The sequence below is a fragment of the Gymnoscopelus braueri genome (genome assembly GCF_963280865.1).
Source record: "Gymnoscopelus braueri genome assembly, chromosome: 17".
Taxonomy (NCBI): domain Eukaryota; kingdom Metazoa; phylum Chordata; class Actinopteri; order Myctophiformes; family Myctophidae; genus Gymnoscopelus; species Gymnoscopelus braueri.
In genome coordinates this window covers 13,213,629-13,233,026 of record NC_137617.1, presented here as the reverse complement: position 1 = coordinate 13,233,026, position 19,398 = coordinate 13,213,629, and the positions used below count along the sequence as shown (strand labels likewise).

Genomic DNA, 19,398 nt, shown 5'->3' with positions numbered 1-19,398 from the left:
ACTTGTAGCAGAGTATTTCTACATTGCAGTATTGATACTTTCACTTCAGTAAAAAATGTGAGTCCTTTCTCCACCACTGTTTATATTCATTCTGAGTGATGAACATTACAGTGGGTTCACTGGACACGATAGGGCACCAATATCGGCGTAACATCGGGGTCTGTGCTACGGGAACCGATGAGGGCCACAGTGGTTATCATACGATGGCAGCAGTGAACATGGCGGCGGTGTCTGGGGCTCCACTGCAGGGCAGCAGCCCGGCCAGAGAACTCTCTCTGTCCGCCCAACAAGGAGGCAGCCAGGCCCATGGAGAGAGGCTCAAAACCGAGGAAGGAACAGGTCATTAATAAGATATTATATGTTTGTTATCTATTCTTTAATGGGCAGGTTGGGGCTACCACTTAGCCAGGCATGCTAACGCAAGCTAACAGTAGCTGTTGCTGACATCACTAGTAAACAATAGACTGTTACTTTTAGTTGGTTAACTTAGGAAGTAAGTTATTTAAATGGCTCTTGGGTCAAACCAAACGTGCTGATTTAACTGGCTACATCCAGGCATCATGAACTTCTAACATAACTGGTTATTGTTGCTTCTTTGTCTGGGTTTAGTTTATCTGCCTGGGCTAGTTAGCTGAAGCCTTAGATAGCTGAAGCTAGCAAAATAGCTAACAGTTCACTTTTTTGTTGTTGAATACTTTATTGACAGATCTGTACAAAAGAATGCAAAAACGATAACCCAATAAGCCCATGGCTTGTTTCCATTGAGATCCTGTGTATTCAATTCATCAAGACATTTTAAGGCAAGACTTAAAGGATCCAGTAGGCAGACAGTCATCCAAAAGAGAACAACTCCAGAGATATGACGCTTTAGTTAACAATATGACAACATTTAAATATTCAGATGTTGATTATTTTGTTTTATTGAATCGTTAAGGAATTATAAGCCATAATCACCTGTGTTGCTTTTCCTTTGACCTGTGTTCATGAGTAGTCAGAATTAGTAAAAAATAATGAGCTGCCCCCACTGTCTTTTTGAAAGAACTGGATTTGTTGGACTCTTTGAGTCTGGATAGCCGCAAACAACTCTATGCTATAATGCTATCTGGCATCTAGAGCTGACAGCCCATTCATCCAAACAGAAAAGTCCTATCTGATTGTATTAAACAACGTTAAACTCACCAAGATTGCAGCTGTACATAAAGCTTGGATTATCTGTTTTGTATCCATCAAGTGTATGTTTCATAAAAATCCACCGTAGACATGTTATGATTTCTGTTTGGATGAATGGGCTGTCTAGGGTTGGTATTGCAACTCTAGATGCCAGATAGCAGCATCATAGCATCTGAGTTGCTTGCGGAAGTTGCGGCTAGAGTCTGGACACTGAACATACATTGTGTCTGTTGTTGTCTGGTATCTTAACATGATATCCACTGTGTTTCAGAGGCTGAAAAGCAGACTCGGGTGGCTGCCCTGCTGGAGAAGCTTCATGCCAAACACAACGCTTCTCGGCCCTGGCAGGAGACCAGCAAGGTGGTCCGACAGGCCATGGTGAGACAAAATCATTCAGTTATGATTCAGTTCACACAGTGCTGCTGCTGTTGTTTGTGACCTGCCCCACAGTTTTCAGTCGTATGTCATCAAGAACTGAACTACACTTGTTCTTGTTGTATGTGTCTTTCTTGCACTCCAAATGGCTGATGTTTTCAAGCTTATTTAAAGTATTTTGGTCATAGGGGTATAATGACCAAATACTTGCCAATGTGCTCACTGTAGCAGCCTAATTTAATCCTGCCACCCACCCATTGGTGTGTTCAGATCTGTGGGTAGTGGAAGAACTACAGGCAGGATTTCAGTTGTATGTCGCTGCAGACCAACTAGTCCAAACCGTATTGGATGTTCAACTTCCTTTGCGGCTTTGTTCTGCAGTCTGTACTGTAGCTATAGCTAGGTATATCCAAGGCTAAGTGTGAGTCCTGGTGAGGAAGAATCAAGAATGCTGTGTGTGGAGCTAGAGCGGAGCATTCTGCGTATTGTAGTCATTGGCCCTGGGAAAGTCCTTGCACTATATAATAAAGAGATGATAGATGATGTATAGCTGGTGTATAGCTGGTGTTTTTAACGGTGTGGCTCTGCAGGAGGCGAGTTGTCTAGAAGCAAGTTTCTTGTAGTTGACCTACATGAGCAACATTTATTTATTGGTTGTTTGTTCTAAATTTCGGTTTAGATATTTTTTGTTTAATTGCCCAGCCCTATGTTCTATTTGCCACCTTATCGATCCACTCATTGTCTGCAGGAGAAACGTGGAGTTATGAACCCGGCGGGCCGCCAGCTCTTGTTAACCTGCCTGGAGACCCTGCAGAAAGCGCTGACAGGTGAGCGCAGTACTTTAAAACGTTGCTTTGTTTGGTAAAAGGCTGCGTATGAGATCAGAATAAAAAATATTTCATTGTCAGATATCGTTTGCAAATAAAGAAATTTCACTCAGTGACATTGTTGTAGCATAGAAACATTTGCAATTTTTCGATTAATTTGAAAAACAAAATAATTTATGAAAAAACAAACAGATGTAGGTATTTAAAGGTCTCTGCCTGACAGCAATGATATGTAATGTGCAATGTACACTACAGACTGTAGAGGCTGGAGTGTAGCAACATGGGTAAATGTTTCTTTAACAAAAGAGCCAGGACCCAGTAGTAGTTCACAGTGCTATCTGATTGTATGGGCCACCATGGTCCCACTGGGGGATCCAATTTGTTCGTTTCCTGTGTTCATTTGTTCTTTTTTGTTTGTTTTCTTTCCAGTATCATCTCTGGCCTCCATGACAGATCGTCTGGAGTCCATTGCACGACAGAACCAGTAAGTCTTCTGCTTTCTGCTTCTTTACTCTCATCCTTTCTCTGCCTGCCTGGCCGTGGACACGGAGCCAAAACAAAACCACAAGTTGTTAAACCTTCAGAGGTTATTGTTTGTCTAGGTGATTATATTTCTATTTTATGTCAAACAAGGTTGGTAAAACGGTGAAACTTGCTGTTGTTGTTTTAGGACTCATTTGGATTGTGAGATAAAAAGTTAGTGTCTGACTCTGACAGAGTACAATACATATACAATAAATGTTTGCCTACAAAGCAACCAAAGGCATGGCACCCCCATACCTTCAAAGCCTAATCCAACTCTACAACCCCTCCTGCTCACTCAGATCAGCTAACACAGGGAAGCTGTCTGACCATCCCTAAAACATTCGGGACTACGCTCCACACGTCCCAGACTCTTCTCTCTCATGGCTCCCAAACTGTTAGAACTGCAGTTTCACTCCCAATTTTCGTCCGTAATCTTAAAACCCACCTCTTCAGACTCCACCTTAGCCTGTAGCAATTGACCTAGCTTTGATGACCATGCAGGCTTATGCAAAGGTTAACATTTTTATTTAGACTTGCTATGTTCATTGTTTGACTGGTTCAAGGTTGTACCTGGTATCCTATGGTTTCAATGTACATTGTTTAGACTGATGCTAGGTTCTTTGTTTACCTGTGATCCTAGTTTACTGAGGCACTACACTGTCTCTCTGCATGCGATGTGTTTACCTTGCTTATTGTAAGTCACTCTGGATAAAGAGCGTCTGCTAAAAGCCTAAATTGTACTGTCTACATGTGCTACATTTCCATTTAGCTTGCTATAGACTTATTTCCATGTTCTGTATAGCTCTTATTTGTCTCATTAACACTCCTTGCATACTAAATCGTAAATATTGTACCATGTAGGGCTGTGCAGTGTATTTATTCACATCGTCCTATCAACCTCAATTCACATCGTCCTATCAACCTCAATTCACATCGTCCTATCAACCTTAATTCACACCGTCCTATCATCCTTAATTATCACCAGTTGTATCTGATCTGTCTCTGTTTGTCTCTGCCTCTCTCTCTTCCAGGCTGGGCTCCCATCTCAGTCCATCGGGGACAGAGTGTTACATCACGTCAGACATGTTTTACGTGGAAGTCCATTTGGACACCAGTGGACAGCTGGTGGACGTCAAGGTGGCTCATCATGGAGAGAACCCTGCGGTCAGTACCATTAAAGCCTGATTTATACTTAGTTGCGAGCCTTTGTCGCACACCAAAAATAGCAGCTCTACAAGCTCACAAAGAGTATTGAATTCCACCCAAATGTAATGATTGTTTATTATCTTCGAGTAAACATGGAGAAATGTTACATAATGGATAATATTGAAACATATTTGTTGGAATAGTGTAGAAGATTCGTCACAATCTTTAATTTAATTATTCCCCTTGTTGTTTTTGTTGCTTACAGAGCTGTCCCGAGCTGATCCAGCACCTGAGGTGAGAGAAACCCAACACACACAGTACAATATAAACATAAATAATGTTGAATATGTTGTATTATAAATTTAGGGTGAAATTGTTGAGAAATGTGACAATTAGTCATCTTAATCGCCTGCCTCCTCAGAGAGAAGAGTTTTGAAGAGTTCTCCAAACACCTGAAGGGACTGGTCAATCTGTACAAACTTCCTGGGGACAAGTAAGTAGATTGTGCAACAGTTAATCGATTGTAAGAAATTATCTATAACTGAATAAAATGATCGATTAATAATCAATTTCTTTTTGGGCATGTCATAGGTGAAATTCTTCTTTAAAAAATAGTGGAATCTGCTATTTTCGCTATTTTTGCACGGCACCATTATGCGTCAAAATAATCGATTCGTTGATAAATATATATAAGAAACAATATGATTATCAATTATAAAAGTAGTCGATAGAAAAATCACTAAGAAACATCAAACTAACCCAGAATAACCCAAACCCAAAACGAGTTAAGACGACCAGGTAGAAGTGTTCTATTTGTGCCAGTGGCACGCATGCATGCTCCAGGTCAACAAGGTTTCAGTAAAAAACAGTCCCAACATGCTATCAATAGTGCTGACTTGAAGGCGCTAGTCAATTGAAAATGTTATTGAATAGGATTGTTGTAGATGGATGGATCTTATTGATACTATGAGGGAAATTCAGTTGTCAATGGCAGTACCGCAGTATGAAACACAGGACGGATACAGAAAAAAAGACATACTAAGATGTTTATTTAGTTGAATAGATAAAGATCTTATTTAATGAGGAGGTTGGTTACGGAACAGTGCATGCCGCTAAGTACGGTTCTGCAGAATCATGAAGTTGAATGCTTCATTCTCTTGATAATTTAGAATGGCTGACGTGTTGCTGATGTAGCATGGGCACTGGATATGACTTGCACAATGTAGTTCTTTTTCACTTCAGTGCATATATTGATACAGGCCTCCGATCCAGAGCCAGAGCATTTCTCCAACAATAAAATCCAATATAGAAACTGTAGCTAAGTGACTTGATATCTTGACATCAAGCTGTTGGCTTTCTCAAACAGGAGGAAAATGGGTTATATCAAAAAAAGAAAGAAAAGGAAAAACAAAATCTATTATGCCCCAAATTGATCGCATAAGTCTGTTACTCAATCAAAGTGATGCATGGCCCTGGCCTTTGATGTCGGCCAATAACAGAAAGTTCAAGATTTGGAATTGTATCTGCAATGAAACACTGGTATTGATACAAATGATACTGGGGACAAATAGGAAAGATCTTCCATCCTCGGATCTGTAGTGCAATTATTTAGCTATATTTTCCCCCATGTGTGATTCTCTTGCTGTTATTGTGTGTTCCAGTAAGCTAAAAACCAAGATGTACCTTGCACTGCAGTCCCTGGAACTGGACCTCACCAAGATGATGCACATGTTCAGGTCAGTTCATTAACCCAGTGTTTCCCAACCTGGGGTCCGGGCCCACCTTGGGAGGGTGCGAAAGACCACAGATGCCTTGTTTTATGCAATGTGAGCTTGTAGATCTGCTATTTTTGCTATTCATTGTATGAGAACTATACAGGGCTTAAGTTGTTAACGTGTCTGAAAAGCACAAGCGTGTGTGCACTGCGCGCATGCGTGTCACACGTGTATGTGGTCTCAGTGTTTTTCAGATGTAGGAAGGGCGCGGGGGGCTCTAAGGAAAAAGGGTTGGAAACCACTGCATTAACCACATGAACCCTAGCGTGCCTATTCTGGGCATGTCGTAATAGGTGAACATTCGGCAAGCCGAAAAAAGCTGATATGTAAGCTCATAACGCATTGCGACCCGTTCCAAGTATATATTTTTGGCGGAGAGATTTGGAGGTTTCTGCACAAAATCCAAAATGCGCAAAAAAAACAGGTTGATGGACTACAGACAAAGAAAATAAGATTTAGGATGTATTTTTGTTACATTGTATTTGTGCTTTTTTGTTATTGATAAATTGGCCAATGGCCATAACGACTTAAACCCTACATAGTGAGTTCAAATCCGTGAATAACAGCTATGTTATTTTTGTGAATTTATAATCTCTACAATAAATCTCTTCTCCGAAAATAGCCTACAAGTCTACAAGCTCAGCTTATGCGTCAGCTATTTTCCCCAAATGCCCCCCCCCCACCCCCGATTAGCGATGCTAGGGTTCAAGTGGTTAAATTGTTTGCCTCTGAGTGGCATTAAAAGGTCTTTAATCCAACTTGCCTAAACCTGCAGGATGAGAAGTTTAATTCAACTCCTCATCTCCTCAGCATACCCTCTTAACTCAAATCTTTTCCTCTGCTTGCATTCCAGGTTAGCGACCAACGCCAACACGGTGGAGACCATTCTCCACGGCAGCGTGGGCCTGCTGGCGCCCCGCAGCGGCGGCCATCTTGTTTCCCTGCAGTGTTACGTGTCTCCGTACGATGTTTTTGAAGAGGGAACAGGCACGCAGCTTAACTTCACAGACACTAATGGTGAGTGAATGATTTATGTGATATAGTTTCATGTAGGGTTGGTGTCATATGGACAAAATAAAATGTGATATCTTTGAACAAATACCTCAATATCGATTTTTGTGGGGATGACTACTGTGACTAGAACAGTGGTTCTTAAATTGGGGTTTTGGGGACCTCCAGGGGTCCTTGATGGGGTTCCAGGGGGTCCTCATATCAGCCACTTTAGTAAATCATCAGAATCAGAACCATTTTTAACCCTAAGTACATTGGATATTTGAAAATAGCCGATCTACAAGCTCTCAACACGTCGCATTGCTCGTTGTGAGTTTGTAGATCTGCTATTTAAAAAAATCTTGAATAAATGTGTTTTACAATATATTTTTTTAACAACACAAATCTTTATTGGCAGTCCATGGTACAAAGTCTTTTGAGATGGGGGTCCGCAGCCTATTTGGATCCTTGGCATGATGTTTGAGAGCCCCTGGACTAGACTATGAGATTTCTGATAAATAATCATCAATTATGCCTATATAATGTTATAACTAAATGAGTAAATGCAATTTATAGAACAGCTAGAACAGTCAGGGTAAGAATTACATCACTTTACTATAATGCCTTTTTAAAACCTGGAAAACGCTTTACTATGTCACTTTCACAATATCTAGTCTCATAACATGATGTCGATATTATATCGATGTATTGGCCAGCCCTGTTTCATGGTGTTTGCAGGTCCAGCAAAGTCTTAACCAGTCTTTTCTGTTCATCTTTATGTTAAATTGGTTTTATATTTCATTTTAATTGTATCAAAACGGTCTTAACCACCCATATACTTCATTAACCAGGGTCCCCCGTATTTGGCCCCTTAACTTTTTTACCTCCACACCAAATCGTTTCTCAGAAAATAGTCGATCGAGCTGATCTTGATTCTACTTTAAATACCTAAAATTACTTTTTTTCCTCTCCAAATATTCCCCTATTATGACAAATCTAGAATAGGCTAGGGTTCATGTGGTTAAATATCAACATTACACGCAGCATATCTGCTCATCTCCATGCCCCTACACAGACTGTTGGAGAACACAGAAGCTGCTTTGCCGTAATAGCGTATCTATTAGAGTAAATCTGTATTATTCCCCAAGGGCCATTTCTTCTTCCTGGTCAGCGTTTCTTTTCCCTGCAATGGCACTTCAGAATGCAAATTACCGTGACTAAAGACTTCTTAGGCATACATCCTTGCATAATTTGAACGGTTATGTCCTGGAAACATAAATTCCATAAAGCGTGAGAACCTTGCAGAAGCCTTCATGTTGCCTCTATTTCTCTGCCCCATCATGTGTTATATTGCACTGTTTCCCAAACAATGGGTCGGGCCCATTTCTGGGTCACAGACCCATTTTTGTAGGACCCATATTTCCTACATTAAAAATATATACATTTATTTTTATTATAAGATTTTCAAAAACGAAAACGACAGCAATAAATCAGAAACATGTACATTTTCAAAATAATCCCCCCCTCCCAAAAAGCACACAACAAAACGTAACAACAAAATGGTAATGGCAGATTACATCGCGACTAATTGAGTGAGCTCGTAAGTTGGCTATTTTCACTATTAAATGGGGCTTTATTTTTGTAAGTTTGGGTCCAAAGAAGGCATAAAAAAATGATCTTTTAGGTGGGCTGAAAAAGAATCCCTGTTTAATTGGACCTGTTGTTGTTGCACAGTGCCCAGGTCCCTGGGCATCAGCGTGTCGGTGTCAGTGGAAGGAACCTCCTCGGTGTTCAAACTTCCCATCGCTCCGCTCATCACCGGCTCCCACCCGGTCGACAATAAGGGGTAAGACAATCCCAACGCACCCCCTTCATTTCTCACCAGCACTGGAATGTGGAAATAAATCAATATTTGTGTGTGTGTGATTTGTATTACTATACTTGCGTGGGCCAATTGTCCCCTCAAGTATAGTACAATTTAGTACATCATTGTGAGGATAATTTACCTGAAACTAATTTGGGGAGTTTACAATTAGGAAAAGATACAGTTTAGGGTTTGTACTAGGGCATTTAGATTAGATTAGATAGAGTTATTCCTGTTGTGCGCTTGTAGATCGGCTGTTTTCGGCTTAAGAGTTATGGTTAAAAAAGAAATAAAATGGCATTCATAAAATAGCCGTCCTCACAAGTATTGTAAGAGAACCCTGTGTGTGTTTCAGGACGCCCTCCTTTTCCTCAGTGACCAACTCCAACTGTGTGGACCTGCCTGCCTGCTTCTTCCTGAAGATGAATCGACCCATGCCTTTCTCTCTGTCATTTATACAGAGGATGGGCTCTGCTACTGGTGGGTTTCACCACTTAAACCACTGGTTCTCAACGTCTGGTCCGGGGATCACCTGCGGTCCAGATGGACCCTTGCTGGTCCATTTGTTTCCATTTGTACACTCTGAGTTACACACCCTTGAGGGTCCATTTGGACCCCTGGTGGTCCCCAGACCCGAACGTTGAGAAACAGTGACTTAAACCCTATATTTTTGTTCCACGTCAAATAGCGATATAGGTTAATCTAGTTAAAACCGCATAGATGCAATGGCTTAGAACAATGCATGCTTTCCTTTGCCGTCGGTGTGTGAATGGGTAAAGCTTTGGATAAAAGTGCTTTTACCTTTATTTATGCAGGTAAATCCCGTCGAGATACAAGATCTTTCGTGGGAGCCCTGTCCAGAATAGCATCTGTACACAAAATTACAACATGAAAAGAAAACATTAAAAGCAAGAAAATACAGTGAATTCATTTTTAATGTGCTGCACAAGTGCACAGTAAACAAAGAAATATATTACCGTGGGTCACAGTGCAGTACCCTGTCAAAATAGCAACATTAAGGGCTATTTTGCAATGGTATTAGTATTGTGAGATTGGTAAATGGTAATCAGGAAAGTGGGACAATAATAGATTTGCAATGCATTTCTGTGATTCTTTGGATGAAGTCTTTGCTTATGTGTGTGTTCTCTGTCCATCTCTCCTTGCAGGCATCCCAGTGTTTGACAGCTCCCCCAGTCTGGCTCCTCTATACCAGCTTATTGTTCACAGCCAACGACAGCTTCTGGAGGAAGGCAGTCCGCCTCCACCTCCCTCACACAACATGCACTTCTACTCTGTAAGCACACACACACACACACACACACACACACACACACACACACACACACACACACACACACACACACACACACACACACACACACACACACACTCTGTCTGGTTTCGAAGCTCGCATACATTTATAGTAGGGTCTGAGCGATCGATGTATTTGACTCATATTTGACTTTTCTATTTGACTTTTTTTATGGCATCGGTATCGGCAATTATGCAGCCGATGTGTCCTGATTTTTAACCTTTAATGTTTTCAGAAATGGCCGATCTACAAGCTCACAACATGTCGCGACACATTGTGAACTTGTAGACTTATTTTTCAACATTGTTTTGAACATTTCTGACTAGTGCTTAAGTGGCTAAATAAAACAAAATTATGTTTGTGTCAAGCGCACATCCACCGCGATTTTCGTCATTGTTCAGTCTTTCGTTAGTAATACATTATATTTGTAGAGGGAGAACCTCACTGTCTCTCTCTCTCTCTCTCCACAGTCACTGCCAGACCAGCAGCACTGCTACTTCCTAAACGGAGACGCGCCGGTGCAGGACGGCCGCTCCCTGCAGGGGGCGCTGGTGTCCAGGATCCCCTTCCGCCACCCGGCCCAGGTGCCGGCGCTGCTCGACATCATCCGCCACCAGGCGGCCTACAACACCCTGGTCGGCAGCTGTGTGAAGCGCACATCCATCAAAGAGGGTAAGAGGTGGTGGATGGCCCGTCTGGCTGAATGAGAAAACGTAGCTGGTTCCACTCAAACGCCTGCTTTAATGGAGTCTGTTCAATGTCACTGAATCAATGTCATTTTGAGAGAAACGGAATTTGCAGAGACACTGTAGGATTAGCTTATCTAGTCGGAGTTTTCTTGTCGATGCTAACCAGATGTTCTGTGAGACCAGCTTATAGAAATAGTAGTTATGCATTAGCTACTGAAGATCCACAAGCTTACAACGCATTGCACATTGTGAGCATGTTGATCTGCTATTTTCACATTGTGTTGTGATCATTATAATTTTGTATTCATTTGAAAACGTTCTCCTATAATGACATGCCCGTAATATGGATGCGAGGGTTAATGTAGTTAAAGTACAAGGTGTGTGAGTAAGTAAGGAATAATAGGACTTTCGGTCACTCACTAGAACCACTGGCCAGTTGTTGATGAAGGAATATGTTGTGTCCTGACTGTTCCTCCAGACAGTGCAGGTCTGCTGCAGTTTGAAGTGTGTCCTCTGACCGACTCCAGCTTCAGCGTGTCTTTCCAACACCCCGTCAACGAATCGCTCGTCTGTGGTGAGCACACACTCCTGATAACTGACTACATTTTAACTTTTTTACTGACTGTGTAAAACAAGGGGCTTTTTCAGGCCAAGGACCCCTAGCTAAGAGAGAGATGAAGCAGGGACCCCCACTACATACTGTATAGAATTGTGTTGCAGATTAAACTTTTTCATAGATTTTCATAGATTGTTAATTTCAGACATTTAACCACTTAAACCCTCAATACTTAGTAAACTTGACCTTTGGCTCTGTACTTGGCTTGCTCCTTTTTTCCCTCTACACCAAACCTCTTTGCCGAAAATAGCCGATCTACAACGCCTCGTGCTGCGAGGCCTTGTAGATTGGTTACAGATGTACAGCCTCACGCTGTATAGGTCTGCTATTTTCGGCTAATGTTCGCCTCAGAATAGGGATGCTAGGGTTGAAGTTGTTCATGTAAAAACACAAAAAAGTTCCTATCGAAGATTTGGCGGCCCCCCTGTAGTATCTCTGAAGACCCCTGGTGTAAAACATATAAAGCTGAATGGACAATTCAACTGTTTGTGTGCTAACTGCCCTCTCCTCTGCCTACGTCTGGTGCTGTAGTGGTGATGGAGGTGATTGACTCCAGACAAGTGGCCTGCAAGCTGTACAAAGGCCTGTCGGACGCTCTGATCTGCACGGACGACTTCATCACTAAAGTGGTTCAGAGGTAGATCCGTCTTTTTCTCTGCCTTCTAATTGTCTCCGCCAGGCCGAAAGGCATGGCGAGAGTATGTTTTACCCCCTGTCCGTGTGTCTGTGTGTCCTGTCCGTGTGCTACCAGCTAATCTCCGGCACCGTTGGCCCGGTCGCTGCCAAACTATGCACACACACTCCCTGGATGCCAATTCAGAACCTCTGCCCCAAATTTTGGGGCACATGGGCCTGTTATAGCGCCACCAGGAGGACGATTTGTGCAAAACCCATTTTTTCCCCATTACTCCTACAGATTTTATCCAAACGACATGCAAATCGGTACACAGTGGCCCTCATTTATCAACGCAGCTTATAAACCGGCTTATATTTTTCCATATATTCGGCCGTACACCAACGTCGAAGTCACATTTATCAACGAATCCTACACAGCTGATCCGAGCCTACATTTGGTCCCAGGCTTGATAAATGTCACGGCTGGAACCTAGCGTCATTTAAATAACACGCCCTTAAATATTCTCAAAACGCCCCGATTTTACGACCTGAAGAAGGACCAGAATACGACCAAAGACATCAAAAGCCAATGAGAAAGAGTTTCCCCCGCCTGCCTCGCCGCACACACGCACACTCACTCACTCACTCACTCACTCACTCACTCACTCACTCACTCACTCACTCACTCACACACTCACACACTCACACACACACGCCCACCCAGCTGTGTTTTTCATGTATTGTAATCCGTACCGCTACGGTACGGCGTAGCGGTACAATCTTTGTCACGTAGGCTTGTAGCCTACATGAATGACATATTATGATACCAATCACATCGCCATGAATGGAATACGTTTGTATATTAATTTATTTAACCCATACCGAGCAGTGCACAAGCAGTCATGTAGGATATTCCCCGTGAGACGGCAGTGGTTTCGGTCCGTCCCGTTAATAAGAGATTGGAGCGTCGGGTTTATATCCTTAACCCAGTCAGGTTGTAGTCTTCAAAACTCTCTATGACATAACTCCATAACATAGGACAAGCTACTGTAAGAATTGTACACCTCACTGTCCATGAAAAGATCGTCGGCAGTCCCGACCGCGGGACTCCCGAGTCCCGACGCAAAAGCGCTCGTATATTTTGAAAATAGCAGATCTACAAGCTCACAACGAGTGGCGATGCGACCCGTTTTTGAGCTTGCAGATCTGCTATTTTAAAATAGCCAATGCAACTGAATGACTGTTAAAGCAGTTTGTTTAAATTACTTTATAAAATGTTATATTTTCACAGGGATTAATTATTAGTGTGTAGATATACATTTAGGAGTGGATTATGTGTCCAGATGCCTGTCAGACAGTCAGACAATGCTGCTCTGCAGGTCTAGAATGGAATAAACGGGCGCAGCCAACGTCAACAACTGGTCTCGACCAGACGTGAGATCTCAGCGTATGGTAGGATGAAGCCCACGTCAGGATATATTGATAAATGCCGAAAGGTGCGGTGATCTCGCCCTACGCCCATTATTTGGGCTGCACCGCGTTGATAAATGAGGGCCAGTATCTCTATAGTCATGTGATCAACACGGATCTGTCCTATTTCCCATATTCCATCCTCATTGGCTAAGGTTGGCTTCCAAAGTCTGCAGGATTGGTCCGTTTTGAACAAAATGCCTCAAATAATGAACGCAGCTTTCGATTTCCGTGAAATTTCACACGCACATTCCCACTAGGCCCAGAAATAAATGCCACCCTTTTCACATTGGCCTGTCATAGCGCCACCAGCAGGTCTAATTTAGCAAAACAAATTTTAGGAACAAAATGCCTCAAATCATGAATGCAGTGTCCGATTGCCGTGAAAGGCCTAAGAAGAAACGGCTACCCTTTTCACATTGGCCTATTATAGTGCCACCAGGAGGCCAAAATAACTTACCTGACCTGCCGGAAACCTGTGCTTTTCTAGTTGTGTGATTATTCCAAGTCATTATGATGTTATAACCGTCCAGCAACAACATCGCTAATTGTGTCCTCGTTTCCTCAGGTGTATGTCCATTCCTGTGACCATGCGAGCGATCCGGAGGAAAGCGGAGACCATCCAGGCCGACACGCCGGCTCTCTCCCTCATCGCCGATGCCGTGGAGATCATGGTGAAGAACAACCTGCCGCCCTCTGGGAGTCCTAGCTACAACATGGCCGCGGGCGACGGCACCAACCCTATGGGCCTGCCCGGGCTCACCGGGGCCAGCACCCCTACTGGAGGAGGGCCCCCCGGGGGTCCCAACTATGCAGGCCCCATCAGCTCTTTGTATGGAGCCCGTGGCCAAGGTGGAGAGTGCCAGGGAGGGGCAGCCGGGCAGGGAGCCTCGCAACAGCAACAACAGCAACAACAACAACAAGGTCAGGGTCACACTGACGACTACAGCAAAGTCACCCAGAATCCCATCCTCACCAGTCTGCTGCAGATAACCGGAAGCGTGGGTTCAAGCCCCAGCTCCCAGAACGCACCGACGCAACCCCACCAGACTCCTCCGCCAACCTCTTCGCCCGCCAGCAACACCAAGAACCATCCCATGCTGATGAATCTGCTGAAAGACAACCCCACACAAGACTTTGCCGCGCTGTATGGCTCCAGTCCGCGGGAGAGGCAGAATTCCTCATCTGGCTCGCCGCGCACAGAGAGCATGGGTGGCAGTTGCTCTGGTGGTTCAGGATCGAAGGGGAAGAAAAAACGCCCGCGGGGCCCCGAGAAGGGTGGGGCGATGCCTGGCGCCGGCGGAGCAGGTGGTGGGATGGGCATGAAAGGTCAGTCCTCCATGCAGCACCACCACCAACACCAGGCCTCGCACGAGGACGACTTCCACCGCGAGCTCTTCTCCATGGACGTGGACGCCTCCCAAAACCCCATCTTTGACGTAAATCTCCCCGGCGACGGCTTAGACACGCCCCACAGCATCACCCCGGCGCCCAGCCAGTGCGGGACTCCACCCTCTGGCCCCTCTGGCGTGTCTTACCACGCACAAGCACACGTCCAGTCCCAGCAGCAGCAGCAGGCCCTGCCGCCTCGCATGGTGCGCCTCTCCAGCTCCGACAGCATCGGAGCCGACATCACAGAGATCCTGTCGGATCTGCCGGAGCAGACGGGCAAAGGCAGCGGCGGAGGCCCGGGACAGCACCACATGGGCAGCGGCGGAGAGGACGGAGGCCCCCTCGGCACCCCCAACCGCGACTCCTCCAGCTCGGGCCAGGGCAGCGCCGTGTTCGACTCGGCGGACATCTTCAACCCCAACAGCAACGAGAACCCCTTCACGGACGCCGCCGACCTCATCGCCGAGGCGACCGCAACCGCCGCCACGCCCACCAGCGACTCCTCGTCCACCAACTTCTTTCCCGACGCCGCCGACTTCAACCCGGACCTGCTGACCTCGGGCCACGGCTTCTCCCAGGGCTACTTCGATAACAGCTCGCCGAGCGCGGACGGAGACATGGACCTGGTCAAGGGCTTCGGCGGGAGCAGCCAGCAGAACACCCCGGCAGGGACGCCCCAAAACCCCACGCCGCACGGACAGAGCACCCCGGACCCTTCGCTTAAAGACTTTGACATGGGGATTGTTTTTGGAGGTAACAGTGGTGGGGGTAAGCCGCTTTTAGGGCAGGCTCCGGACTTGCAGGACACGCACTCGTCTCACGGAGGGGGCGCGCAGAGCCCTGGGCTCATGATGGGCCTGGGGGGGATGGGAGGTGAATTCAAGAGCGCAGAGGCCAAAGTGAAACAACAGCAGCAACAGCAGCAGCAGCAGCAGCAGCAGAGCCTCATGAGGCCCAAGGACGACAACGGCGGCAGCTGTGGGAGTGGCTCTGGCATGGGGATGGGCGGAGCCATGTCGACGGAGGGCAAACAGGTGAAGCGCAGCAGGACGCCCTCCAGCGAGGGAAAGTCCAAAGACAAGCCCCCCAAACGCAAAAAGCTGGACCCCGACGGGAAGTCGCCGTCTCACAGCTCAGGGGGAAGACCGTACACCCCTCCCAGCGGCGGCTCGGGGTCCGGAGGAAGCATGAGCGGCGGAGGCTCCAAGTCGCCCGGCAGCTCGGGACACTCCCAGACCCCTCCGGGAGGCGGCGCCACGCCTCCCATCCCCAAGATCACCATCCAGATCCCCAAAGGCATCTCCGGGGGGAAAACCTCGTCCCACGGCGGCTACACCTCCAGCAGCTCCGCCACCAGCGGCACGGGAAGCTCGGGAAGCACCAGCGGCAGCAAGAGCCACCACTCGCACTCCTCCTCTTCCTCGGGGAAGATCAAGACCAAGGAGGGCTCTTCCATGGCCCAGGGCAGCAACAGCTCCAAGCCGGGGAGCGTGGGAGTAGGAGGCGGACCCTCCTCCCAGTCTAAAGGCTCCTCTTCTCAGGGAATGGGCGTGGGTAAACCGGGCTCCTCCCCCATCACCAAACACGGGATGTCGGGGCCGGGAGGAGGAGGAGGAGGAGGAGGAGGAGGAGGAGGCGGCTCGGGCTCGGGAGGAGGCGGGAGCAAGATGAAGCCTCAGGGTGGTAAGCCTCCCGGCTCTCTCATGAACCCCAACATGAAGCCCAACATCTCCCCCTCACACTCCCGCGGACCGGGCAGCTCCTCCGGCGACAAGCTCTCCTCCCCCATGAAGATGCAGCAGTCCCAGGTTCCGGGAACGCCGCCCTCCTCCAAGGCCAAGTCTCCCATGGGGTCGGGAGGAGGCGGGAGCTCCTCGGGAGGAGGCTCCAAGTCCGGCGGAGGAGGGATGGGCCCTCAGAAGCCGATGGGAGGCGGTTCCTCATCCGGCTCCTCGTCGTCCACGTCTTCCTCGGGCTCCATGAGCTTCTCCGGAGGAGGAGGAGGCTCCCAGTCTCAGTACGGGGGAGGGGGAGGAGGTGGAGGCGGTGGGAGCAGTGGCGGGGGGGGAGGAGGAGGAGGAGGAGGAGGTGGTGGTGGTGGTGGAGGAAGCAGCGGAGGAGGAGGTGGAGGAGGAGGTGGAAGCAGTGGAGCCGGTGGTCAGAACAACGCAAACAATCCCAATGCCAAAGGGAAGTCTCCTAGCCGCAACAAGAAGCCCTCTCTGACGGCGGTCATAGACAAGCTGAAGAGCGTGGGAGGCGGAGGGGTCGGGGAGGACGGCTGCGAGGTCGGCCCTCCCGCAGGCGGCCCCAGTGGAGGAGGGCCCGGACCCGGACCCGGTCCCGGTCCTGGAAACGCACCTGGCAGCGGGCCCTCCAATATGGGTCCGTCGAAACACGGCATGTCTTCCCAGGGCGGGGACTACAAGAGGGAAAAGCCAGACAAAGAGGCCAAAGCCAAAGTGTCTGTTTCGGGGGGCAACAGCGGCGACAAGAAACTCATGGACCCCAAAGCAGGGGGGGCGAGCGGGACCGGACTGGCCAAGATCATCATAAGCAAGCCGGACGGCGGCTCGCCCACCATCAAGGCCAAAGTGACCCTTCAGAAAGCCGGAGACGGTTCCGGCGACTCCATGCGGCCCCAGATCTCCAGCCTCAAGGCCTCGCCGCTCTTCAGCGGCTCCACCCCCAAGCACGACCGCTCGTCTCCCAGCCACAGCCGCTCGCCGGGCTACATGCCGCTCAACCACGACAGCGAGAGCGAGTCGGGCAGCAGCTCGGTGGCCGAGAAGTCCCACCAGAACAGCCCGAGCTCGGACGACGACCAGAGCATGAGGCCCCTCCCCCCGCAGGACTACATGAGCTCCCTCCCCCTCAGCTCGGGGGAGAAGCACAAGAAACACAAGAAGGAGAAGAAGAAGCAGAAGGAAAGGGAACGAGAGAGGGACAGGGACAGAGAGCGGGACAGGGACAAGGAGAAGAAGAAGTCGTCCATGTCCATGGGGCCGTCCTCCCATCCCATGAAGACGGACAGCTGGTCGCGGTCCCCCATCTCGGCCTCGGATTCGTCCCTGTCCATGATGGGTTCGGAGCGCCCCTCGCGGCCCAGTCCGGTCTACATGAGGAACGAGGACGATGACCTCATGGACTCGGCCCTCACGGGGAACATTTAACGCTTTGACACAGACTCTCGTTTGAATCTTTTTTTCCCCCCCATCGTTTTTGTTTTTAAGATGCATGCCATTTCACATTGAACTGGGACGCTGAATATTTATTCATTTCAAGCCACTTGGCTGTGGAACATCCGACGAACACTGACATGTTAAGTCAATGCTGTATTTTAAAATGGTATCAGTATCATTCAGTATCATCCCCATTTTCTTAACGTCATTTTAGTTTATTTAAAAATATATGTTTTAGTCGCCTGTGATATCAAAATGTCGTTATATGATCAGCGGTGTTACTCATTTTATGTTTCTTTTCACTTTTAATACATTTACACTTTGGTGTTCTCAAGCTGTCATTGTTGTCACACAGTATGTTTTAAAGAATGCCATTATGTTTTTAAAAGAAAGACCCATGACACCTGACTTAAAAAAACAAAGTATTTCAAAATAAGGAAGTGTACAGTGTTTAAATTGCCTTGTTTTTCAGACAACTGGAACTTTTTAGATTTTGATACCTTTTGAACTGTCATTGTGCCGGTTAATGTAGATAAAAAATGCAAGTGGAGGATTCTGTTTGAGGGGAAAACACGTTACCCTTATTTTTTCTTAACTGTAGAGGATTTGGAAGCTTGAAATAAAATATTTCAATGCTGGAAGATTGTTGTGCCATCTTTTTTTTGTGTAAGTAGGCAGAGATGCATCTGGCTGAGCTGACCGCTTTCAACAGTCTTAATTTGTTGTTTACAGATTAAATTACAAAAATAGAATTAAAAAAAACGTTAATTTCAGACTTTCTAATTTAAAGATGCTACTTTGACATTACTAGGGTTGACAATTAAGGTTCCTTTGTGAATTGAGAAAAAAAGAAATATATATATGTATTTTTCCCCCTCAAATGATACAGAAATTGGATACAACATTATTGGCTCAGGAGCTTCAAATTTTTTTTTTTGGGGAAATGGTAAATGAGTGACTTTTAAATGCCCACAACAGTACCAGTGGTCAGCTGAATATGATGATAGACTTATATTGATCCCTGTGAGGAAATTCAGATAGTGTACTACAGTAAAGCATGAAATGCAGGATGGATACAGGTAAGAAAATTAAGAATAGAAATAGAAATATTTAATATAATTAAAAAATCACACCCTGTGTGAAGTGGGCGGTGTCTCACAATACTGAATGGAGTCGATCAATCATGTACAAAGGATAAATACATTTATTGAAACACTCTTTATGATGGAAAAAAACATTACTTGAAAAAAACCAAATTTTGGTTTTTTTCAAGTTATGGTTGCTTATATAGGGCTATGCACATGTGTCATGTGACACTGGCCAATCACAGTCCTGAATAGGCTGTGATTGGCCAATCACAGCGCAGGATAATTCTACTAATTTCCTGGGCCCAGATCACAGCGCAGGAAAATGTACATTTTTCCAAATCTCACTTATAGGGGCGGTTTCA

At 46.4% G+C, this 19,398-nt stretch overlaps 1 protein-coding gene across 1 annotated transcript; it reads left to right on the top strand.

Annotated features, from left to right (window-relative positions):
- Positions 1 to 209: 209 nt before the first annotated feature.
- Positions 210 to 18,589, top strand: med1 (mediator complex subunit 1). Its single transcript, XM_080454417.1, has 16 exons — positions 210 to 339; positions 1,442 to 1,548; positions 2,294 to 2,372; positions 2,802 to 2,856; positions 3,929 to 4,061; positions 4,309 to 4,337; positions 4,465 to 4,536; positions 5,705 to 5,779; positions 6,672 to 6,835; positions 8,543 to 8,654; positions 9,028 to 9,152; positions 9,839 to 9,966; positions 10,455 to 10,656; positions 11,152 to 11,247; positions 11,821 to 11,926; positions 13,943 to 18,589. Exons 1-16 carry the CDS (start codon positions 219 to 221, stop codon positions 17,937 to 17,939), a joined length of 5,601 nt encoding a protein of 1,866 aa, XP_080310543.1. The 5' UTR covers positions 210 to 218; the 3' UTR covers positions 17,940 to 18,589.
- Positions 18,590 to 19,398: the final 809 nt, after the last annotated feature.

Coding starts and splice junctions, on each gene's coding strand:
- med1 (XM_080454417.1), top strand. CDS start 219: ATGGCGGCGGTGTCTGGGGCTCCACTGCAGGGCAGCAGCCCGGCCAGA. Junction 5,780..6,671: donor AAGATGATGCACATGTTCAG/GTCAGTTCATTA, acceptor CTTGCATTCCAG/GTTAGCGACCAACGCCAACA. Junction 11,927..13,942: donor ATCACTAAAGTGGTTCAGAG/GTAGATCCGTCT, acceptor TCGTTTCCTCAG/GTGTATGTCCATTCCTGTGA.